The 26,577-nt window shown below is 36.9% G+C and overlaps 1 protein-coding gene across 4 annotated transcripts in view; it reads right to left on the reverse strand.

Moving 5' to 3' along the window:
- Positions 1-4,630: 4,630 nt before the first annotated feature.
- Positions 4,631-26,577, reverse strand: part of kiaa0753 (KIAA0753 ortholog) — a 37,104-nt gene continuing 15,157 nt past the window's right edge. The window contains exons 8-18 of one of the 4 annotated variants that reach the window (XM_052035262.1): positions 25,914-26,128; positions 24,489-24,637; positions 22,859-22,987; positions 21,680-21,769; positions 19,883-19,970; positions 18,276-18,359; positions 17,723-17,893; positions 16,257-16,338; positions 12,908-13,028; positions 11,918-12,139; positions 4,631-9,885 (exon numbers count right to left, since the gene is read on the reverse strand). In XM_052035262.1, coding sequence (XP_051891222.1) covers positions 9,714-9,885; positions 11,918-12,139; positions 12,908-13,028; positions 16,257-16,338; positions 17,723-17,893; positions 18,276-18,359; positions 19,883-19,970; positions 21,680-21,769; positions 22,859-22,987; positions 24,489-24,637; positions 25,914-26,128 — 1,523 coding nt within the window. In that variant the 3' untranslated portion in view covers positions 4,631-9,713. Of the gene's footprint in view, positions 9,886-11,917; positions 12,140-12,907; positions 13,029-16,256; positions 16,339-17,722; positions 17,894-18,275; positions 18,360-19,882; positions 19,971-21,679; positions 21,770-22,858; positions 22,988-24,488; positions 24,641-25,913; positions 26,129-26,577 lie in introns of those variants that run through there. The other 3 variants (XM_052035263.1, XM_052035261.1, XM_052035264.1) reach the window with 3 other exon arrangements.

Below are 26,577 nucleotides of genomic sequence, written 5' to 3' on the forward strand. Positions count from 1 at the left end.
CTGAAAAAACAAATAACAAGCAAAATAAATTTTTGATTTTATTCTATATGGAGATAAATGACTGTACAGCATGTCTTTTTTTCTTCTCAAGCTCATTCAACCTAGCAAGCAAATCAAATCCCAGCTATAAATCTCTGAATAAAATATGGTTTCCAATATCAGAACTGGCTTTCCTAATCTCTATTCCTAAATTGGATAGAGATCCATTTTGTCTGCTTGCTGCTTCTTTGTGCAGCTCTAGAATATTTATGGCTTTCCAAGTCAAAGGAGAAAGAAGTGCCATCTAGTTATAACAGTGAACACAACCTACCTCTCCTCACCCTTCAACCAAACCACATCAGAGTTGGGAGGGATACTCCCAAACTCCTTCCCCTCCTTCTTCCTTATCACCAATTTATTAAGCACCCAAGATGAGGGGCAACTGAAGAAATACAATAATGGTACTGGTGATTAGGACCCAGGCAGACAGATAGGAATTCAGAAGTTCTTGGAGAATCTGTAAATATAAAGAGGCACCAGGTACATACCTAATTTTACTATAGCTACACAATCTGTAGTCCATTGCATCTTCTGGCTGATCTCCAGCCATGCAGCGCTGTGCTCAGATATGTTCTTCATTTTGTAAACATTAGGTCTAGACCAGAGCAACTTAGTGTCTGATTCAGGAAATGCTTCAATGAAATCTTAGAGATGGTTAAGGCTAATAAGACTTCTTGTGTTTTCCATGAGGTGCTGCTGTGTTTTTACTTCTCATTTCCATATAGCATTTAGCAAAATATTTGCTGTTTCAAGAGACTTTAAACCACAGATCACATAATAGAAATTTAATCGTTAAATGTGAATAAGATAATTCATTATGCCGAAGATTGTACTTGTATGTGAAGATAATGGCTAGCTCAATCTTTTCTACATATATCTAATATACAAGGAAGAGATGTATAGTAAAACTCCAAAAATCTGGCACAGAGGATTTTGGTAATGCCAGACTGACAGATTTTCTGGACTACTGAATGTTATTCATGTTTATACTTCAACACTATTTTCATTTGTTTTTTTTGATGTTACAGAGCAACATAATACATTTTCCAGTGAACCTGCTAAGTTGAAAAGGAGCACAGGAACCAGGACCCAGCAAGCTGAAAGGGAGCAGGAAACCCATTCCCCCTCGAGTCGGAAGTGAGTATGAGAACTGGGCCTATAGTGAGTAGAAAGGCAGTCACCTGGTGAGCCAGATGCCAAATCATTGAGATTAGTTTATTATCAGAATTTTACTATGCAACTCCACTCCAGCAAACCACATCTCAGGTGGGAGTGATATTCCCATCCTCCTTCCCTTCTTTCTTCCTTGTCACCAAATTATTGAGCACCCAAGTCACGGACAACTAAGAAAACTGAATAATGGGTACTGATGATTAGGACCCAGGCAGACCAAATGGACTACAATAAGTCCAAGATTTACCCCTTGTAATCAGCTGATCTAAATCTAAGGGCGGGAGTTGAGTGGCAGTAGGATGTTACAACTTGCTTCACAAGGAAATTCCCTTGCACCCAAACCAAAACCTGCCCTCTGATCCACACGTATCCTGAGAATCCTGCTGCAACATTGAGGATGGCTAGCTAGTTGGTATTGGTATTGGTTTATTATTGTCACTTGTACCGAGGTACAGTGAAAAGCTTGTCTTACAAACCGATCGTACAGGTCAATTCATTACACAGTGCAGTTACATTGAGTTAGTACAGAGTGCATTGATGTAGTACAAGTAAAAACAATAACAGTACAGAGTAAAGTGTCACAGCTACAGAGAAAGTGTAGTGCAATAAGGTGCAAGGTCACAACAAGGTAGATCATGAAGTCATAGTCCATCTCATTGTATAGTTGGAGTGTGTGAGGGAACTTGTACCTACAAATTCTGGGCATCCTGGATTCATACTTGAGTTAGCACTTACAGGAGTTAAGGAGTGTAAGTGGGGGAGGGAGGAGATAATAGAATTACAGATATGACGGCGTTAGTGCATTGAGCTAAGTTGAGCCTTTGAGAGCTTCTTTTACATTTCCACTCAGATTAAAACATCAAAATTGTGTAACCTATCTTTTAATTTTGAGATGAGGATTGAGTAACTAATGTTACTAATGGGGAAATCGAAAGCATTAATCTGGAAAAAAATCTTACTTTTGTACAATCCATCCTTGCACTAAGGCACACACTAATTCTTCATCTCAGCACAATTAGTATGCATGAATGCTTTTCTTCTCAACTGTTCAATTATTTTGGCAGCTTGGTGAGTAAGAATTCTATTAAAATCCACCATTCTGTTTACGAGTGTGCCAAAAATGGCAGCTTAGCCGAAGAAGCCACTATCATCTGTCTTATCTTATCAAGCACTTCCAATTTTCTATTAAATCAGAAAGACAAGGGATAAACCATGTGGTGCCATTACTGAATATTAGGTTCTGTTTTCTCTACACAGCTGATCTGTTTAGCAATCTGAAGTTATTTTCTACAAAGACAATATTGATTTCTAAAAACAGTGACAACAAAGCTGCTGGACAAATTATTTAGGAGATTACTTCTGTAATAGACATGGCATTTGACCAGACATCCATAAAACTCATTGCCTTGGTGTGCTAGTATATAATGATGATAGAAGGAAGTGATAGCAATATTAGAAAGAAGCTTTCATTGAAAAATTGGCTGCATTGCTTGTGAAATTAAAACATAAAATTGATTTGACAATGTAAAATAGATAATGAAAATCAAAAAACTACAAATGCTGGAAATTTAAATAAAAACAGAAAATGGTGGAAACACTCAGCAGGTCAGCCAGATCTGTTGGAAGAGAAACAAGAGTTGATGCTTCAGGTTGAAGATTTTGTTTTTTCCCCACCACAGATGCAGACTGACCTCCTGAGTGTTTCTAGCATTTACTGTTTTTATTAATGTAAAATAGTTTGCATGACAACAACTACAGCAGCAACTGCAAATCACACACTGGGCACAGCATACTTCATTTGCTCTGTAATATGTTGCAACTGGGCAAACTTTTGAGGGTTACTTATATTATCCATTCAGCGTACACCAAATTATTTGCTTGATATTGTACTGAAATTACAAAAAAAGCAAAACCAGCTTCTCCCAAGTAGAATACGTAGTTTCCTCCTAACAGCTGCAGCTGAACCAAACTAGAAAATGCCCAATTTTGAACATTTCTCTCTGCTATGTTTATTGATTCAATTTGTTAGGATACGTAGTTGATCATTAAGTTGGAGAGGGAGATAATTTAGTCTGTTACCATTTCTAATCATTTGCAATAGGTAAAGGTGGTACTAGGCTTGGATGATGCCCTTCATCTGTTTTGTTATTTACCAACATGGAAACAATGGTCAAGAATGAGTAACAATTACTTCAGTGACACAGGCGATGGTTAGGTTCAGCAGAATTAACACTGAGGGCAGAATGACGAATCGAAGTCTTTGCCATGGACAGGGGTATCCCTGGGGCTTGGGGTCAGTGGATAGTTTAAATGTATTGACCCTCTCCCAATAATCACTCAGCATTTTAAGAAATGCATACGTATGTCCAATTAACATGCCCCTCCTAATGTAAATACATTTAACTCTGATATATTTGTAATTTCCATTACTGAAGTATACATTACTGAAGAATTATAGAATCCCTTGTAGAATTTGCTGAACATTGCTGACATACTTGACCACAGCCACAAAGAAAGATAATGAAGTATTTCAGATACAGAAGTTGTTCACATGTTTTTTTACTATCTGTTTGTGGGTGGTGCTGAAAAGGCCAGCATTTATTTCCCGTACTTATTGCTCCTTACAAGGTGCAGATGAGCCACCTCTTGAACCGCAGCAGTTCTTTAGTTGAATATATTTTTGAGTAGGGAATTCTAGACTTGTACCCAGCAAAAAAGTGAACAGCAACACATTTCCAAATGAATAGTGTGTGACACAAAAAGACACACCAACTACAAGTAACCCTTTAATTCATTCTCAGGACGTGGACATCACTGACAGTGCCAGCATTTATTACCCATCCCTAAATGTCTCTAAACTGAGGCAGCAATTGAGAGTAAGTGACATTGGTGGGTCTGGTGTGTTACACAGGCCAGACTGGGTAGCAGATCTCCTTCCCTGAACAATATTAGTGAACCAGATGGGTTTTCAGTTTTATGGTCACCTTACTGGAATTTGTCAATTATTTAATTACTTTGTTAATTATTTAATTGTAGTTTCTTTGTCTGCAATGCTGAAGTGTGATTCAGTCAGTACCTGCTGAACAGGTTTCTTATCTAAACTGGTCAAGAGCGGTTTGCAGTATAAAAGCAATGCATGTGCTCAGGTTCCTTTGTTACTGTTACATTACTTCTTACTTGCCTTGCTTGCTGGTACAGGCTGACCCTGTCTGACCTGTAATATGATGTCCTACTTTTTTGTTGGCAGAACACAATGTCAGAAGATGGCAGCTGTAATACAAAATAGCTAGGATATATGGCTACTTGTGGAGTCAAACCTCTAGATATACATTAATATATTTTAACAAATGAGATTCCTTCAAAGTGCAATAAATACCACTGGGCGAGTTAGAATGTTAATTTCTTTAAATAAAGATACAAAAATATTTTTCCATACACAAAACAAAAATGTTCAAGGCAGTCCAAGAATAAACTTTAAAGACTAATTATACAAAATATGTAAACATACTTTTCAGTTATTCAATCTTATAAACCAGAACCCAGTTTCTAATCTTATGTGCCCAAGATATTGAAATGATGCAGTTTTTGAAAACACTAGCTAGCACAATCTTTAAACCACACATTAAAATAATTAGTTACAAACACAGAAAAATTCAATGATATTCAGATAGCTCCTATTACCGGACTTTTTCTAACTTGGGTTTAGGCTGAAAACCTGAACAGACTATTGCTAAAAATCTCAACCTTATACATTACACATAAATCAGAGGTATGGAGGTGCCTGCATGATAACTACCTCTTCGAAATTACCCGTTCCCTTCCTACCCTTCTCAACTCCCACCCCCCAATATCGCTAAAGCAAAACTGGGCACTCTGAACAGTATCAGTGTTCCATATGTAAACTTAACTATTCATTCAAAACTGACTGCTCAAGTTGATTATTTACCCGAGTTCCAAAAAAGCAAACCCAAGGTCATGCTAATTTTCCGAGATTTACCTCTCCTGTCAAAGAGCAAGAGTTTGCAATCCAACTTGTAAACTTTGAATTTTAGCTCCTGATCAGGAACCAAGATGCTCTGCCTCACTAAGCCCAAATTTCAAACTACAATTTTCACACTTTTCATTACTGAGCAACGTGTTCAAAACTTTTAAAAAAAAGTTATTTGCTCCTGCATATACTAAACACAGAATTATGGTTTTAGTCCATTGCAATACACCTGAGAAAAACCTGTGCAAAAATATATTTCAATTATAATTAACTTGCTCTACTGTTTGTTTTTAAAAATCAAGGCACATTAAAAAGTCTGTTGCGAATAAAATCAGAAATTCATTACTTATGACTATGTTCCAATTACTTTTTCTTCAAAATACAATTCTTTAAAATGTTTTAACTTTACTTTTTACTTTAAAATTACCCCAGATAAATCCTGTTACCAAACTTTTCCTAACTTGGTCAAACCCAGGGATTTAGACAAGATTGGCAGAGCACAATGAAGGGTTGTTGCCATAATGATGCTGCACCAATATATACATGAAAGGCTTCTCAACAATCCTTATTAAAACAGTAATCTGAACTCATTTGTTCAGTTACGTTTAACAATTTGCAAAATGCTAACTCATGTATCATCTTGAAGAATCCTGATATTTTTAAAAAACAAATTATTCAATACAGTCAATTTATTAAATTAAAAAATAAACTTTTGTTTGAATCGATTGTGCTGGTAGCTTATGTTACCATATGGGAATTGTTATTGATCTAAAACACACTAACATCAAAATTCTTTAGTTTTAACGTGCTGTAATTTCAGTGGGTGGCCCCACACTCTCAACCTTTTTAACGAAAACTTGGCAAAATGTTTAAGAGCAAAATCAAAAAACAGTAATAGGACACCACATGGAACTACTAAGAGTACTGAACCTATGGTTTCAGTCAGGTGAACCAGGATGGAAGATAGAGGATGGAGAGGTATCAGTGCTTCCGGCAAGACAAAGGTGGAGGTGAGAGAGGAGTGGGAGTTGCACTATTGATTAGACAGTACTTAGAGAGGATATCCTGGGGGGCGGGGGAGAGCATTCAATGAGGCATATGGGTAGAACTAAGAAACAAGGAAGTGGTAATCATTTTGTTAGGATTATATTATGCCTCAATAGACAGCAGGAGTTAGACGAGCAAATATGCAGGGAAATCACAGATAGGTGTGGGAATAATAGGATTGTAGTAGTAGGTGATTTTAACTTCTCTAATATTGACCACGACTGCTTCAGTGCCAAGAGATTAGATGAGCAGAATTTGTTAAGTGTATCCAGGAAAGTTTTCTGAAGCAATATGTAGATGGCCCTACAAAAGAAGGGGCTACACTCAATCTCCTCTGAGAAAATAAAGCTGGGCAAGTGGTTCATGTGTCAACAGGGGAGCACTTGGGGACCAATGACCATAATTCTACGAGCTTCAAGATAGTTATGGAAAAGATAGGACTGGTCCTCAAGTGAAAGTCCTAAATTGGGGGAAGGCTAGTTTTGATAGCATTAGACAGGATCACAAAAGTTGATCGGGAGAGGCTGTTTGTGGGTAAAGGGACGGCTGGCAAGTGGGAGGCTTTTAAAAATGAGACAGGGAGGGTTCAGGGCCAGCATGTTCCTGTGAGAATGAAGGTCAAGGCTGGCAAGATGAACTTTGGTTGATGAGAGATATTGAGGAACTGCTCAAGAAAAAGGAATCATACATCAGGTATAGGCAGCTGGGATCATGAGTCCCTTGAGGAGTATAAGCAATGTAGGAGTACACTTAAGGAGGAAGTTAGGAGGGCATAAATGGGGCCATGAGATATCCCTGGCAGATAAGGTAAAGGAGAATTCTAATACATTCCTTAAGTATACTAAGGGCAAAAGGGTAACTAGGGAGAGAGTAAGTCCCTTTAAGGATCAGTGTAGTAATCTACGTGTGGAGCCACAGGAAATGGGCAAGGTTTTAAATCAATACTTCTCATCTGTATGTACTATGGAAGAGAACATGGAGGCTGGGATGTTATCGAAAGCAAAGGAAGAGATTGCTGGAGCCTTGGCAGAAATTTTTGTATCTTCGTTAGCCACAGGTGAGGTACCAGAAGACTGGAGAATAGCTAATGTTGCACCTTCTTCTAAGAAGGGCAGCAGGGATAAGCCAGAGAACTGCAGACCAGTGAGAAAGTTATTCTAAGGATTCTAAGGGACAGGATTTATTTGCATTTGGAAAGGCAAGGACTGATTAGGGGTGATCAGCATGGCTTTGTTTGTGGAAGATCAAGTCTCATGAATATGATTAAGTTTTTATTTTAAGGTGATCAAGAGGATTGACGAAGACAGAACAGTAGACGTTGTTAATGTGGACTTTCGCAAAGCCCCACTGGTCCAGAAGATTAGATCACATGGGATCCAGGGTGAGTTAGCAAATTGGATACTGAATTGCTTTGGTAGTAGAAGGCAGAGGGTGGTAGTGAAGGGTTGTTTTTCAGATTGGAGGCCTGTGACCAGCGGTGTGCAGCAGGGATTGATGCTGGGTCTTTGTTGTTTGTCATATATATTAGTGATCTGGATGAGAATGTAGGCATGATTAGTAAGTCTATAGATGACACCAAAATTGGTGGCATAGTCAACCTTCTTCACTGCCACTAAGGCTACAACATGATATAGATCAAATGGGAAAGTGTGCAAGGGAATGGCTAATGAAATTTAGCTTGGACACGTGCAAAGTGTTGCATTTTGTGATTAAACGATGGCAAGACATACACGGTGAATGGCAAGGCCTTGAGAAGTTTTGCTGAACAGAGAGACCTTGGGGTATAAGTACATAGTTTCCGGAAAATGGCAATACAGGTAGACAGGGTAGTGAAGATATATAGTATGCTTGTCTTCATTGGTCAAAGCATCGAATACAGGAGTTAGGACATCATGTACAGCTTTACAAAACTTTGCTGAGGACACACTTGGGAGTATTGTGTGTAGTTCCGGTTGCCGCACAACAGGAAATATGTGATTTAGCTAGAGAGGGTACAGAAACGATTCACAAGGATATTGTCTGGATTAGAGGGCTTGAATTATAAGGAGAGATTGGATAGGCTGATCCCGTTTTCCCTGGAGCAAGGGAGGCTGAGAGGTGACATGATAGAAGTATATAAAATAATGAGAGGTTAGACAGGGTAGATAGCCAGTGTCTGTTCCCATGGTAGAGGTGCCTAAAACTAGAAGGCATGGGTTTAAGGTGAGAGAGAGGAGGTTTAAAGAAGCTCTAGGGGGTAAATTTTTTCCACATAAAGACTAGTTGGTACCTGGAATGAGCTGAGAGAGGAGGTGGTGGAGGCAGGAACAGTAACAACATCAAGAGGCATCTGGACAGGTACTTAGATGAGCAAGGCATAGAGGGATATGGAAATAATGCAGGTGAATGGGACTAGTAATAGATAGGCATGATGGTTAGTATAGATGTGGTGGGCCAAAGGGCCTGTTTCTACGACTAAGAGGATTACTTAGATAAATATATTTCAGCAGATCTGACTTCATCTTTCTATAATCTTTCCATCATAGTATGTTGTCACTTCTTAATTCCAAAAACTGATACCCACTCAACAATGAAATAAAGCAAATTAACTGTTTCCAATAGTGCAGCTGCACCGATTTGTCTACAAAGCCTCAGGACCGAGCCTCAAGAGTTCTGATGGAAAACCATCACCATCATCACCAATTTCAACAGGGAACAATTAGAAGCACATAGACATTCGTCCAGATATACAAAGATGCAGGGTACTTAACTGCACTGAAACAGAATTGCAAAAAAATTAATGAATATGTGGTCAACCTGGAACTGTCCCGAGGAAAAATTCCTAATTCTTGGTAAAATTTAAATATGGAACTCCTGGATTTCTGTCATGCAAAGATTAATATGCTAATAACAGTTAATAAGATATTACATTATCACATACAACATAATTCAGTGAACACCTTTTCCAAAGAAAATGTTCAGTTTTACACATTGCCTGTGGAACATTAATCTCTGCAACGGTCAAAGCAATTCAAATTTAAAATGTTGCAGGGAATATGTTTCTTGTGCTTTACATTTGAATTGCTTTCACATCAGGGAATTGCTTTGAAATAAAGGAAGCAGATCTTTAACAGTCAAAGCATCTTAGTAAAAATAGTTTCTAAACAAGCCTGGAGATTCAGATGTGCCAGTCTAAGAATACATTTGACTAGCTGCCAACTTGTAAAAGACAAGGAGGACAAGTTGTATATTACTTTGAAAATCTATTTTGTAAACTTAAGCCTAAGAAATGAAATGAATACAAAAGTTTTCGATCATTTAAATTTATAACAAGGTCAAGAATAAATTAAAGTAGTCTTATACATTAAGAATAAAATTGTCAAACAGCTCAACAAGCAAATCTGTGATACACATTCCATGTGTTATGTACAAGTTATACTTAGTGCCAACTTTTTCAGGTGAGAGCTTACAGTTTTCTAAGAAGAATTCACACAGTACTTCCCTCCTGCAGGGATACTGAGGATTGCTTAGTTTTGCTTTCCTGCTCCACAGGCTGCATAAACTCAGCAGTGAACAGGGCTTCAGCATACTCCTCACATGCATCCTGGAATTCAGTTGCAACATCACTTATACCTTCTTCCATTAACTCTTCAGCCAAGCTAGAAAAGAAGGGAGGACATGTCAGAAAAGTCACCCAGTGCATTACACTACAATGAATAACATGTTTATCAGAGACTAGCAGGTAACCTTGCATTATGAAAGTATGTTTACTTCAGTTTATCAGCAAGCAATAAGAGTGTTTCAATCATTTTAATTTTGAAAGCTTCCTCATGTAAAAAAAATTATAACTATTATAAAAATACTGGAGTAGAAGTAGAAATTCCATTCTGACATCTATTGCTTTTCTCACTTCAACACTTGAAGAAAATATATTCCATACTTCTATTAGACAAAAATATATGTGGCATTTCTTCTAGACAAATAAGGTGCAGACACGTTTTTCAACTTTCTCTATGCCATCTGGATCTCTTAATTTTGCAATTCCATCAGTTAAATACTATAATACAAAATTATTTAAGTGGGAGCAAGTCACCTTTGTATGTCATCTCTACTGCTTCCAATTTAGAAATTCAATATATTCCGGAACCTAATTAACCGAGTGTGACTGAGCCAATTCCTTTGGATAAAACTTTAGTTTAAAGTTCCAGAAAGATTGAAATGGACATTTGATTATTTGTTTTAGAAATACATGCTAAAGCTTCAGTTTTCATTGACAGATCTTCTTGCTGTAGTTGTTCTACAAAATCCTGCAATGACTAAATATGATATCTTGTTCAAATATTTAGAAAAATTAAGGCTGGTTACTTCAGCCACTACTGAAGCGTAATGGCAAGCTTCCACCAGCTTAATTTTATAATACCATCTCAAAATCTCCAGATGATCTGTAACAGTCAATTTCACTAAAGATAATTATTCACAGAATCATGAAGCAAAGAGAAAAAAACTATCTGAACAAATAATACATAGTATTAAGCTATGGAATAAATAACAAATCAAAAACAGTGTTAAAGTTAATTGTGTACAACGCAGTAGTTTTAATAGTTGCTGTTTATCACTCCCCAAAAAATAATTTTTTTGGCATTACTGCAAAATAACAAAATTTTCATTTAGTTTTGAGTACCTCTGTGGCTTTTATTGATATTACCTTTTTCACAGATGGGGGAAAAAAAAATCAGTGTCAAAATTACCCTATTTATCTTAATCAAAACAAATTTCATGGAAGACAGACATTAAAAACAAAGCCAAAAAATCCTGGAATTATTCCTCTCTGAAGCACATCTTTTTCCTTTCTCTCTCTTTTCTTATAAAGGTACAACTCTCTCCAGAATACATCTGATTTTTGTTCCACGTCCTCTTTAATGCCACTTTCCCACTTGGTCAGAGCTGTTCATACAGCCCAGGACAGTTGGTTAGGCCAAAGTAAAAGAGATTGCTGTTTACACAGCTTTTCTTTGATCTGGTGAAGAGTTAAAAAAAAATGCAGACACGAAGAGAAAATTGTTGGAAAAATACCCTCGGTTTGTGGAAAGAAAAATGCATTAACATCTTGGTACAAACTCTTTCATAATATTCTTTAGGATGACCACACTCGCAACAAGCATGTCCATTCTCTTCACAGTTACTGACTGAACTAATGCATTTCCACCACTTTCTCTGCCCACTGCTAGGTGCACTGTTTACAGTTCAGGTTCCTTTTCAATGAACATGTCAAACGCAGAATGGACAGTTACACTGATGAACGCCTTTATTCTCTTCACAAAATTCTGATCTTGGTCAACTAGTGGTTTGCCACTAGACTCCTCTCCCATTTTCACTCTGACCCAATTTGAATGAATGAAATTATTTACTTCTACAATTACTAAGAATTGGCTACATCTTTCATGTTGGAAAACTAGTATAAAGTTGCACATAAATTTGCTTTAAGTGAAATAATACATGACACAAACTATATGGAGGTAACAGCAACTACTTAACATACTAGAAGGTGGACATGAAACCCAGAAAAATATTCAACTGATTGAATCTTCAATAAAAATGGCTATCAAAAAGTTAGTACTGGTCCATTAAGAACTACATTATTAAGCACAGTATATGGTAATTACTTTCTCATGAAGAGACTATATTAATTACCTTTCAGCAATTAACCATGGGTTAAAATTTCCTACAGCCTCATGTGAAATCATTTTTAGATATAGGTCAAATCTTTCACGGTAGTTATGGATATTCTGGACCATATTTTGTGGAATGGGAAGAGCAGTGCCTCTCTCTTTTTTCTTGGAAGGTTTCTGCGTCAAAGGTTCCAACACTGAAGCAGGTTCAGGCCTTCCACCGCATTCTAAGTCATCAAGTGATCTAAATTAAAACATAAAAGTTATGACTAAGTTTATTTTAACTGAAGCACCTTGGGTATGATCTTGGCTATAATTTGAATATAATTTACCTGTCAGTTATAAAAGATTTCTCAATGTAACATGATTACTTATGACACATGAAATTGAATTTCCTGTCTGTTCTGTGACTTTATTCAATTTATTTTTGCTGAATTCATTTTAAAAATATAATTGATAATTGGGGCAGGCAAGGTAAATAACATAAATCTAATCACCTTTCTAACTTGTCCACGTATGCTTTCATCCATGCCCCCAGCAAGTTGTTTGTTTGAAAACTGTGATATCATATTATATCATATAAAAATATATTAAAGGAATATATCAAGAGAAACTAATCAAGCAAAAGGAGAACCTTTGCAGGAAGCCAATTGAATACACGTTGAGATTGCAAAGTTATTTTGCTTAGTTCATTAAAGAGCTTGCTCATTTTCTACCTTCAAGCTGTAACAAAGAAGCTACAATTGTAGCAAACCACAAGTATTAGCATCATTTGTGCATGTGTCAAGAAACAAGAGTTGAAAAAAAATTCTATTTTTCCCCACATAAATTCAGTGAGAGCGAATTTTATTCAACATCTCAAATTTTTAGGTGGTAATTTGATGAATTCTGTAAGGGCAAAATTCCATAACCCAAACAGCCATAACAGCACCTGTAACAAGTATAGAAGGAAAGGGATGGATGTTTAATAAATCAACTACCAAAAAGAAACATTGCAATCTTCACAACTCACTCAGCTTCTAAAGACCTTGGTTTTATTACATCCATCATGGATTCACTTTGCTTGAACGTTCTGCTTATCTTAATTGGCTGTGGAGTATGTGGTTGTGTGTCAATCAGAACAAACTCTCTTTCTGTGAGAACAGAAATATTCATAGAAAAATTTTTTTTAGATGGCATGTCAACATTGTTTTCGAGGCAATAAAAAACATGAACAAGTTTCATTTCTGCATTTTATAAATGTAAATGCCATATCAGGGGAAATGCTTAAATCTATATGAAACTAAAACTTAGTATGATAATCAACAAGATTTAACTTTCATAAAGGCAGGAGTATTTAAAAAGCAGGACAGAATTTACTTCATGTATACCAATATTATTAATAGTAGTTTGAATAAATCATCCCTTCTGCTCAAAAGACTTAAACTACACAAGACAACTAGTAATTTTTCCTTTTAAGTTTTCTTGATACTATTAAAAACATTTCTTTTAAAATATCAGCCATAAGAGTAAAAATTAACTATTTAAATACAGTGAACAGCTCTGAAGCAGTGGAAGAGGTGCAAAAGATTTATATAAAAAATGATTGCAACATTAAGAGGTTAAAGGTGCTCAGAAAATATGGCTAGAAAGAAAGAAGGATTTATAGAGTGGCCTATCAGATGCCTTTAAAATTATGGAACTGATTTGATTAGACTTACATGAAATACTTGTTTCCACGAGGGGAGACCAGAACAAGTGACGTACAAAGTCACAGTTATAATTGAAGAAAATATATCAGTCAAATTGCACACAGGAAGAGCTTACAATAATGACTAGTTAATCTAATTCAAGGCATTTTTCAAGGGATTGCTGTTGGCCTGGAGATGGGGGAGAACCTCCCGGTTCTATCAGATAGAACACAGCTTCTTTCACATTGATGTGAAGGGGTTTAAAGTTAACATCTGAAAAACAGCGTCTCTAAATGGTATAAAGAGAAAGGCCCCTAGTTGGATGCCTTGAACAAAAGTGTTACATCGGATAACAAGAAAATCAATCAATAACAGAAAGAGGAGAATGGAAATTGGAAAACACACATTTAAACTGATGAATCACTTAAATGAAAAATGGAGTAAATAGAGAATATAGAATTAGAAAAGTTCTTTATGGAAATTGAACAAAACAAAAGTAAAGCACAGAGGAAACTCTTACTAGGGCTAGTGTCTGAGAACAGTGGGGTGGGACTGCAGTCAGACAGTCACAACAATCGAGAGGAAGAGTTTAGTGACCGTTTGGGCAAGCATGAACCGTAAAAAAAGTGCACAATTAATGTTTGGCCAATTTGATTTTTGATGGGGTAATGCAAGACTAGACAAGATTAATGTAGTTTATTTGTGTGTATACTTTTAGAAACAGAACAGAGAATTTCTGTGTAGAGAGAAACAACAGTTAACCATTCAGGTCAATTACCTTTCATTAGAGCGAGTGAAGTTAAATACCCACATTTTAAGTTACAGAGAAGGGGACCATGTGGAGAGAACAAAGGGAATGGTCTGTGATAAGGTGGAAACCAAGAGAGACTGAAATGCAAATGGTGATGATGCCAGCTGAAAGAGGGTGAGGAAGGATGTAGTGGGGGGTAGCGGAGGAGAGGTGATTAAGGACTGGGCAAGAAGGTGTCGGACAGAGTATAATGTGGGAAAATGTGAGGTTATTCACTTTGGTGGGTAGAAAAGTGCAATCTTTTTTAAAATATTGAGAACAAAGTAAATGTTGGTATTATAGATGATTGACCTGGAAGTACAAGTCTCTCTCCATAGATTCTGCCTTGACATGCTGGGTATTTCCAGCATTCTCTTTCATTTCAAATTTCAAGCAACTACAACTGCATCTCACAGCTAACATTACTTTGTTTTCTCTATCTCCTCTCTTCTGTCCTCATTTATCTCCTACTCTTATCACCAGGCCGATGATTTGCAACTGAGAACCCTTCACCACCCTCTTTCAGCTGGCAACATTAGCGTTTGCGTTGCAGTCTGTCTTTTCTCAACCCTATCACAGACCGTTCCTTTCTCCTCTCCATATCTCCTCCTTCTCTGTAATTTAAAATAAGGGCATTTCCTAACTTTAACCTTTTGTGAGAATAAGGCATCAAACCTAATGGTTAACTTTCTGTTATTTCTCTCTCCACAGATACTATTTATCCTGCTGAGGATTTCCAGCATTTTCGAACTTTAGTTTTCCAGCATCTGCAGTTTTCCATTTTCAGATCTTTAGTTTCCTTCTGTGCTGCATAGGATTCTATGATATGCAGAAAATAGTCAGTCAGAACAAAAAAGGTCGTAACAAAAGGAGAAAGTGGAAAACAATGGTTATAAAACTAAACTGGAACATCCAAGAATGATGTTACTAGTAAGAATTCTGCTAGATCAGCAGTGCCATTTTGATGGTCGAGCAGCCATGAGGAATTTGCCAGTGTGTGTACTACTATGCTTAAAGGAAGGGAAATAAACTGGGAGAAATTTATGGCAATTATGTCAGGATGATGTTGATTTAACACCAACAGATTGAAAACTGAAGTGGAAAACAGATGGAAAACTATCAGTTTGGATTTACAATATTTTTTTCAGGTAAGTGGTAGGCCTGATCTTACTCACTTTACTTCTACCACCTTTTTGTATCCATTTTCTACTACAAATACAACTTTTATCTCATGTAATGTTTGTTTTACTCTGCTTTGTCATTTGAATTTTCTCCACAGCTCCATATATATTTCTAAAAACATCCGCACACCCCATATACTAACAGCTATTCCCCAGCATGGATTCACGTCTAAACCCAAGCAAATAATGATGGTGCTCCCTACAAGTTTTTGGATGAAAAGCACATTAATCCAAAAACACCTCCCTAGAGTACATAAATTAATTTACTTTTTTTAAAAAATGCTGAGGGGATCAAACATATATTCAGTGATCCATAAAGGGTTGGCAAGACTATTTTTTCCTAGGAATACAATCAAACACAAGTTGCTTTAATGCCTTGGGAAAGATGTACTACTACTTTTCAAATCTTAGAGTAGATGTACACTCTTTCCCTATTTCTAAACTCTCAACGTTCTGTGCAATGCCACAGAATAACTTAAAACATATTATATTCAAAAGGAAGTGGACCAAAGACAGTATCATGATGGCTCATCAGCCTGGTAACAGATATGTACAAGCAGTTTAATATCAAGAATTTAGAAGTAACAATTATCTTCATTGTTCTGATTATACCACTTCTCCACCAGTCAGGTCACATGGCACAGGTCTGTTTAGCAACTTCTAAGATTGTACCTATGCACTAGAGATGAGGAAACTCAGAGATTCACATAAAATTATTACCTTGCTTTTCTTCCTCAGCCCAGAAAACAGGATCAGCATATTCAATCTGACACATTCTTCTGCGAACTGACTCTTGGTATCTCTAACAATTTATTGAAATAAATGAAAAGAAAATGTGTTGTCAAATAGCCCAAATCATGAAGTCTTTTTCTGTACTCTACGATGTGGCAAGAAGGCAGTTTCTCATGAAAAATAAAATTACATGCATCTGAATTTAAGTGTTGAATTTTCTGCTTGAGAGCAGTACTGTATGTTTTTCCCTTTAACAATGGGGATTTAAATAGAATTCAAACCATTTAATGTGAATTGCACGGCATTGCCTGTCCTGCTATCTGATTATCACTGTGGACTGTCCTGACTTTTAAAAAAACGTTAATTGGAAGTACTGTGATTCAAATGGATCCAAGTCGCAAAGCTTCTCATGCAAGTTTGCAAACAACACAAAAAGGTATAAAACAGCTTAGCTGCCAAGTTAGTGATTTTGCAAATAGATGTTCATGATACAATAATGAGATGTGACTGAAAAATATCCTAAAGATTGTATATATTAATTTCCAAGTAAGAATATCTGGATACTGGCAATAATTTTCTGCTACTATGCTTGGCAATATATACTCTTGTAAAATGAATGCAGAGGAAGGAACTTGTGGCTTGCTGGTCCACAAGTGGAAAACCTTGGCCATTCTATTCAGAACTAGATGATATAGGATTATCCCAAAGTACAGTAGTTTTGTATCTAGGCTGCCATGTAATATAATGAATAATATTCTCAAGGATAGTTGGCTCAGAGAGGCTACAGAAACACAGATTCTCTCTACACAGAATACTGGAGCTCCAATATTCAACATGGTGTATGAGAGAGGTCAGGCAGACACTTTCCCAAGGAGAAGCAAGAAAAACATTATATGAAATTAATGTGGAATACTGTCATTCACCTACTAGTAGGCAAATCAAGGGCACCATTAGCAGACACCAAGAACAAGTCAATTGATTATACTGTTGACTGGAACTGATAGGAAATGCAAAGAAGTGGTAATAAAATGTAAGTTTAAGAAAAAACAAAAGATGATCAAAACACCAATCAAAACCTAGTATGGCAACAGAAAGAACAAACAAAGCAATTCCAATTTTTTTGCTATGACACCCAGGTATGGCATTGGGCAAGAAGTTAATCATTTCTGCCAGAGGTATAGAGGGAGAGATATGCAACTATTAACTTTTGTGGTCACACTCTTACAGGGGAGCCAAAAATTTAGAACATTTCTAATTATATAGAGAATTTTTTTTCAGGCAAGAATAATGATTTTAAATTCTGAATGGCAGAAATGTCCATATCCAAGATGTCTATATGACAGAAGGCCAGAAGTAAATTTAGTTTCTCAGTCTATTGAAGGAGGTTGTTAAGGAGAGGGTGAATCTAATAAGTAGGAACCAAAAAAAAGATAAACTGAACAATAAATATTTACTTCCATCTCTTCCATCCTTTGTAGCATGTTCTCTAGTGTAGAATCATCTTGCATCACCAAAGCTTCTGAATGAACTTTTGCTTTTAACTCCATACTTAGCAATTCTTGTGCTGTGTCCTCCAGCAGCTCGTCTAATATCTTTTCACCAAGAAAGTCTGCACTGGCTGCAGCCTGAAGGATTATTACAGAAATATTGTTGTAATGTTGACATTAGTGGTCACACTCTTACAGGGGAGCCAAAAACTTAGAAAACTTTGATGTACATGGAGAACTTGTTCTTTTAAAAGCAAAAATAACTGCTAAAAATGTTAAGCTCGAAATGGCAAAAACGTAGCAATTATAGCCAGACCATCAGGATTTCCAAACAATTAGATGCCAGATTAGAGTTTTCCTTTATTTTGATAAACCAATAAAACATTAAAGTAAATTTATGCCCATCAACACAAAAAAAATTGACATTTTATGCTTTACTTAACATAATCCAAATGACTAACCTACGCAAGTTCAAAATTTACTTAGTAGAGCAAAATCACTTGTTTTTAAATCTTCTCACCCTATCAGCAACTTTTGATGATAGTTGTCGTTGTAGTGAAGAGTCTTTATGTCGAGATTTCTTCTCCCAAGAGTCACTAATGACCTATTGTATAGAGAAAATCTACATCTTAGATTGACTCAAGTCCTTCACAACCACTTTTCAGCTGTAGTCACTCATGTACTTAGGTTAGTGCTGTGGCTAATTTGGGTACTATGTGGGACTCTGAAGGTGACAACCATGAGAGGACACACAACACATCAATAACGCATCACTCACAGTATTTTTTGCTGCAGCCAAAGACATAAATCAAGGAATTTTCAATCCCCATTGAGTACAACGGAGGAGTGAGCATCATAAAAACAGATCAACTTATCTGAGCACATTGACAGAGACTAAAAAGACTTTCAACAAATTAGGCAAACACAACTAATGACATAGTTATTTCTTAGCACCTTTGTGTTTCTACAGTAACGTATCATTAATTTGTCAATACTATGGCTCAGATTTCCTGCTTTTATTAATGCTCAATGAGCAACTGGCTCATATTTCGCTGTCAGAGTAATTGTGTAGCTAACCATGTTTGTGGCATGTCAATCCTTTTCACAATCTTGCATGTTTGAATAAGCATTTTTCTAAACCCTAGCTGGTATAGCCCAACTTTTAGTTTAGTAACACCAAAATTTGCTACTTCCTCATCATTTGAAAAAAATTGTACTTTTCTTCCCACCAAATTGAATAGCCTCACATTTTCCCACATTATACTCTATCTGACCCTTCTTGCCCAGTACTTAATCCTCTTTCCTCCCGTACCCCCACCACATACTCCTCGTAGCTCCCTTTCCCACTCAGCTTTGTATTTTCAGCAAAGGTGGTTACATCCAAGTCATTAACGTTGACTGCAAACAGCTCAACACCCAGTGCTGATCTTTCTACCGCCACTTGCCAATGTAAAAGATCCATTTATTCCCGATTTCCGTCTTTTAATCAAACCTCTATTCCTGCTAGTATTTTACACCTGTATCCCCAAACCCTTAACTTTATGGAACAACCATCTGTATAGTAACTTACTAAATGCCTTCAGATAAAAAGATTTACTACATCCATAATTCCTCCTTCACTGTCCTACTAATTACAAACTCAAAAACACATTTGACAATTATGATTTCCCTTTAAGAAAATACTGATCCTGCCTGCACATGATTTTCTAAATGCACTGCTACGATATCCTTAATCAAACATTTCAGTATCTTTCAGACAACTGTTAACTGGTCTATAATTCCCTATTTTTGCCCTCATTCGTTTCTTGGATAGTGTTACATTTCCAGTCTACTGAGCCCCTTCTACAACCTAGGGATTTTTGCAAGATCACCACTAGTAGGCAGCTATTTCTTTTAGAACCAGATGATACAGGCCATCAGGTTCAAGAGGTTTGTAGACATTTCATTCCCTTAATTTCTCCACTATTTTCTACCTGGTCATTAAACTTAAAAGTTTCTCAATCTCATTCAACCCTAATTGATCAGTTCTTCTGGTTTGTTAAGGCTTCGGTCCTGAAGACAAAAGAAATGTCTCAGCAAGTTCCTTACACCGCATTATAATTTCTTCATTATATAAATATCTGATACCTGTGCTTTGTCCAGCAAGGGCTGAAGCCTCTCACGAATTTCCTCCTCTGCTTTTTCAATCCATTTATTGGGGGCTGCAATTTCAGATCTGAACAAGTAATATTTATTTAAATAATCATTTTTCCATCACATATAATCACATTTCATGGTCAGAATATTCTAATACTCCCTGTAAAAATATAAATAGGTGGAAACTGTGAATCTGATTTATAATTGAACAATGGTACAAAATGTCTAATGAAATCCAGTCTGAAAGTCTAGCCATTATTTCTACACAAGCATTTCAATGGCCCTGATTTTATGGGGAAATAATAGCAAAACTGTCAGTGTCTACCTGTATTACTGACGGTAATTTCCAGATTTAAATGCACAAGAATGCACAAATATAGAAGCTGCTATCTGTTACTTGGTCAACATCAGATCTCCAGCTTCAATCCAGTGCTAGAGTCCTCATGGGGTTCAGCAAGGCAGGGAGCCTGCTGTGAAGTTCCCCAATCTTAGTTCCTATACTTTCCAACGTATGCCACGCATGATGAGAGGCACAGCAACTAGTCTTTTCCCCTTAGTATGACAAGTTATTTTTAAAAATATGAGAACTTTAATAAGTATTTTAAAACTATCTTAACTTCCCAAAAAATATAAAATTCACTAAAAAAGAAACACCTAAATGAACAATAAATTAAAGTGCTTTAATACTTTAACTTTGAAGTTGTTTGAGCAATTTAAATCTCAACTTAATGTTTGGTTGATTTTCACTTCAATGTTTCTAAATATCTAGTTCAGGATTCCTATTTCAGGATTCCCTGAGAGGTAACTTGCAGGTTGAGTTATTTGCAAATACTATGTTAGCATTCATTTTGAGGGGACTGAATATAAAGCAAGAACGTACTGCTGAGGCTTTATAAGGCATTGATCAGACCGCATTTGGAATATTTTGAGCAATTTTGGGCCCTGTATCCAAAGAAAGATGTGCTGACCCTGGAGAGGGTCGAGAAGAAGTTCACAAGAATGATCCTGGGAATGAAAGGCTTAATGTATCAGGAGCATTTGATGGCTCTGGGCCTGTACTCGATGGAATTCCCTTATGAGGGGGAATCTCACTGAAACCTACCGAATATTGAAAGGCCTGGACAGAGAGGACATGCAGAGGGTGTTTCCATTAGTAGGATCAAAGGGCACAGTCTCAGAATAAACAGAAGTCCCTTTAAAACTAAGGTGAGGAGGAATTTCCTCAGCCAGAGGGTGGTGAATCTGTCTAATTTGTTGCAACAGAGGGCTGTGGAGACCAAGTCATTGGGTGTATTCAAGGCAGAGATTGATAATCTACTTGCCAATCAAGAACCTAAGGGTTACAGCAAGAAGGCAAGAGAATGAGGTTGAAAAAAAATCCGCCATGATTGAATAGCAGTGCAGACTTGATGGACCAAGTGGCCTAATTCCGCTCCTATATCTTACGGTCTAAGATGCATTAAGTAAGTTTGAATGCTTTAAAGTTTTTGTCAATTCTTGCCATGTCAATTGTGTGTCAGTTGGCTGTTGACATTTCTATTTTCATATTTTTCCAACCATCTCACATTTCATCATGGACAGCCCTGCCCTAACACCTTCTGCAAGCTCCTGGATTGTGAAAGAGAAGTTCAATTTTTATTGCTCCATTTCTGGGTCAATATCACACATCTACCTTTCTTACAAATTAAGTCCGTGGTATTGCATTTAAAAATCAATGAAGGATCCAAAGATGGCCTTTTTGCTATTTATTAACATCTATACCAAAATTAGTAATTATAAAAGTTCTACCTCATTTTCTTTATTCTGTCAGTTTCTTGTTGGCAGAGTTCATTCAATTCCCTCATCCTACGGGCAGTCTCGGAATCAAGCCATGCCAACCTAAAATAAATATTCGAAAAATAAACTGCATACAAGATGTGCAATAGAAATTAACACAATCTTCACACAAGAACAGTTGACTAAGCTATCAAATACGTCCCCTTACACTGGAAACTCAGCAGCAGTCTTTGCCTAAAAGAACAATAACTGGGTGGCAGGGAAAAATTCTTGGACTGAAATTGAATTTTACCTTCTTAAAGAACACAGAATATAAACAAATTGTAGCCACTGTTTGATACAATGATATGTCAACTAATATCAGTTAGAAATGAACAGACACACCTGCTCACCTCAATAGCAGACCACAGTATTGTAGAAATTAATCCGGAAAATTCTTTGTAGAATATAGACACGGTGCAAAGAAAATTAGCAAAAGATCTGAAATCATTTCAATACCTATCCCTATGGATCCCTGTACACTACACCTTTATTAAAAAAAACTATTCCAAGGAGCAAATGTTACTGCATCATGCACTGTAGATCAGTGGCAAAATAACTAGGTGTAGAATAAAGTTCCCTCCATCTTTCCTCAGCCAAGAAGAGAGCTCATGAATTTTTCCCAGTTCCTCACCAGCTGCCCTCAAAGAAAACAACAAATTTTAGTAGCCGTGCTGAATCCTTCAACAGTATGGACATGTTGAGGCAGTTTAAATTAAATTTAATTTAAAATAGAAACATTATGCAAGCAATTATGAGAGTTTTTGTGCCAAACTGCAGTTACATTCAAAACAAGTGATGAATGGCTCATTTTATTATCTAAGCTTTTCTTCATTTTCTCGTGCATTTCCCAGCCAACTTGATCCAAATATCATAATTTTCTAAGGAAATCTATAAAGCTACTTTCAAGATAATAGTTTAGAAGATTACTATAAACCAAGTGCTGAAGAACATAGTTCAGGATTGCAGTGGTCAATTTTGGAACTAAAATCAGAAAATTCTTCACATAAACTGGTCAACATGCAGAAAGTGATCAAGTAGCTGAAGAAAGATCCCCGAAGCCTCTTAAGAAGTGAACCTGCAATAGAAAAGCAATAGAAGGGTCCTTGAATGTAGCCCAATGGCTTTCTTCACTGAAATCAGCAACCCCACCTGATTGCTTCAGTCCCTGCAGCTTCTCGCCTTTCTTGTTCCATTTCCTTAAGCAAACTAATTTGACTCCTGTCTGCAGGTATAGATATGTGGCCTCCCAATCTTGTTTTCTGTTTCTTCAATGGAAATCTGAAGAATTATTTAAGAGGTCATAAATTAGGCATTAAATATTTCAAATAATAATTTCAAGCCCAATAATAGTACATGTCAAATAAAAATTTCACTGCCATAACAATAAAATAATAAATGGGAAACAAGGAAGAAGATAGCTGGGGCCCTGACAGAGATTTTTGCATCATCGCTAGCCACAGGTGTGGCACCACGAGGTATAGGACTTACATACATTTGGAAAGACAGGGGCTGATCAGGGATAGTCAACACGGTTTTATCTGGGGGATATTCTGTCTCACTAATTTGACTGAGCTTCTTGAGAAGATAATAAGATTGATAATGGCAGGGTAGTAGAGGTTGTCTGTATGACCTTTATTGAGACATCTGACAAGCTCCCGCATGGTGGGTTAATCCAGAAGGTTAAGGCATATGGTATCCAAGGGGAGCTAGCCAACTGGATCCAAAATTGTCATGGCGATAGGAGCCAAAAGGAGCTGGTGGAAGGATGCTTTTATGATTAGCAACCTGTGACCAGTGGTGTACCTTGTTGTTTGTGATATATCTGAACAGCTTGGAAGTGAATGTAGCAGGAATGACTGGTAATTTGTGGATGACAGGAAAATTGGCGCTATTATGGATAGCAAGGAAAATTGTTCAAAGCTGCAGCAGGATACAGGACAGATGGAAACTTGGGTAGAGACTCGGCAGGTGGAATTTAATCCCGACAAGTGCAAAGTGATGCACTTCCGGAAGGCAAATAGGAGTAGGACATATGCAGAAGATGGTAGGTCGCTAAGGAACGTTGATGAACAGAGGAGCCTTGGCATTCGTCTATAGTTCCGTGTATGTGACCACACATGTAGAAAGAGTGATAAAGAAGGCATTTGGCATGCTCGCCTTCATAGGTCAAGGCACAGCCTATGAAAGTTGGGAGGTTATACTGCAACTTTACAAAACACTGATTAGAGGGCACTTGCAGTTTGCCACACTATAGGAAGGAGGCGGTTATGTTGGAGAGATTGCAGAGGCGGTTCACCAGGATGTTGCCTGGATTGGAGGACTTTAGTTAAGGAGAAAGATTCGAGGCTGGGCTTTTTTTTCCCTGGATCAAAGGAGGCAGAGGGGTGACCTGATGAAGGCTTGTAAAATTATAAGAGGCATAGATAAGGTAGATAATCAGAATCTTTTTCCCATGGTAGGGGTATCAGAAACAAGAGGGCTTGGGTTTAAGGTGAGAGGAAGGAATTTTCAAGGGAATCTAAGGATAATTTTTTTTAAAAAAACAGATAGTAGTTATTATCTGTTCACTCAACTCAATAACTTATGGAATGTCCCTGGACTTAGTAGCAAGTGCAGGGTGAATTGAGAGATCAGTGTGCATCTTGTATTTCCAAACTGCAGTGCATAGCTGTGGAAGTAAGGAAAATGCTGTTGCATGCACTGAAGCTAGTCAGTAGTATGTACAGAACCAACAGCTAGCTCTCAGTGCAATACAACCCAATGTTGCGTGGTTACTCACCGTTTAGATGACATTGGAAAAGGGTTAGGACATGCTGGAATTGAAAGAGGTTTGCTGTCTTTAAGTGGTCCTTGATTTTTCTTTAGTTCTGAAGACACTGTAGCTTTCTGAAAGCAGCTACGCATTGCAGGCATTTTCTTCAGTTTATGCTGCTAAAATTCATTCCATAAATTAAAAGAACAATAAATATGAACAGTAATGGACTGAATTTCTTTGTTTTTCCAATGTAAACAAGAGATTCAATGAAATATCGTGAAAAATTCTACAACTGTAGTAGAACTGATATTCAAAAGCCAGAAATGTACTTTACGGGCATTCAAAATTACACTTTGAGCTCTTTTTGAAATGAACAGTGATCCAGGATGAGTAGCACTTCAGTTTGTCTATATTTATTTGTAAGCAGGATTGTGTGTGTAGCTGTTATTTCCATGCAAATGTTGGTTGAATTTTATTTTTGTTAACAAATAATTGATTCATTACAAGCAATTAAATAATTAATTTTTTGGGAAACTTGCTTCACTGTGCCCATATTTGTGTGTGAACCAGTGTAAAGCCAAAACACAGATCAACTTCCAGAATGTAGAATTCAATCCTACTGACTTTTCACGTTTATAATCACTTCTTGTATTGATTTTATGCAGTTTCAGAGCTGCACTAAACATGATAGCAAAAATACCTGCACCAGAACATTCAGAGGTAATATTTTTAAATTATTCTTCCTAATGGAAGATCATCTAACTTTTTGGCCAAATCATTCCAATTTTCTTGACTTGTAAATGAACTGGAATAATAACAGAGATAGGTCTATGCCACAGTATTTTAAAATCAGCATCAAACCAAAATGGTTGATCAATTTCTCACTGGCATGAGAAATTCCACTGCATCATTTTATATATGGGTCATTAAGATATTTACTATAAAAGATACATAAAAGCAAAATACTCCTGAAAAATAAAACCATAAAAATGCTAACGATATTTAGCAAAATTAAACAGGGGAAAAAAGTATATCAGGTTTATGACCTTTCATTAGAACTGACCCCAACTGATTCAGACATTGGAGACCCATAGTACAAAGGAGTACTTTGGTTTGGTCACCATTGTATTGTATACGCACTCTTTCCAATTACAAGGCCCCATTTATATTGTTAAATATAATGGTAATGCTAAAGTAATAACGTTGCAGGAATAAAACAAAAGTTGGCAAACTAACAGCTAGCCCATTGCTTGTGGATCATCAAAGAGAAACTGTCATTGTAACAATTCCTGCATTATTTCTTTTGAATGATCAGTTCATGGCAACATGGAGAAAAGGAAATAAAAACCTTAGTCTTAAAATCATCAGTATGGTCTGCATTAATCACTAAAGAAAGCACTAAGTCATGCTTATAATAAAACCATAGTACAATCATTATTTGTAACTTACATATGGCAGCAGCACTCCTTTTTTAGTTGTTGTTTTCTCTGTAGCAGATTTATTCAAGGCTCCAACGCGCTGTAAAGCTTCTAATCCAGCCCTCAGTGCTGCATTCCTATCAGGAGTTGGAGGGTCTTCCTCCTGCTGTTGTTCCAAATGGGGTGGTGGGGACTCTCTACTGCTTTGCTGTGGTCTGGAAGATTCAGGAACATGCCAGTTTTCATCTGTGCAAAACATTTATTTTAACAAAACATTTTACTGAACAGTGTAAAAATCCAATAAGTATTTTCATCATTGTTCTTCAAGCAAATTAATAATATTTAATTCAGTAATATGAGAATGGTAATTTTACTGCTCTTTTCCAACCAAAATTTCCACAGTAAAGAATACTTAATATTACTTATGAAGCGGCACGGTAGCGTAGCGGTTAGCGCGACGCTATTACAGCGCCAGCAATCGGGGTTCGATTCCCGTCGCTGTCTGTAAGGAGTTTGTACGTTCTCCCATGTCTGCGTGGGTTTCCTCCAGGTGCTCCGGTTTCCTCCCACATTCCAAAGACGTAAGGGTAGGTTAATTTGGGTTTTAAAAAAATGGGCGGCGTGGACTTGTTGGGCCGGAAGGGCCTGTTACCACGCTGTAAATAAAAAAAAGCAAGTAACATTTAAAACTCAGG

This window comes from Pristis pectinata, chromosome 21, assembly GCF_009764475.1.
Source record: "Pristis pectinata isolate sPriPec2 chromosome 21, sPriPec2.1.pri, whole genome shotgun sequence".
Classification (NCBI taxonomy): Eukaryota; Metazoa; Chordata; class Chondrichthyes; order Rhinopristiformes; family Pristidae; genus Pristis; species Pristis pectinata.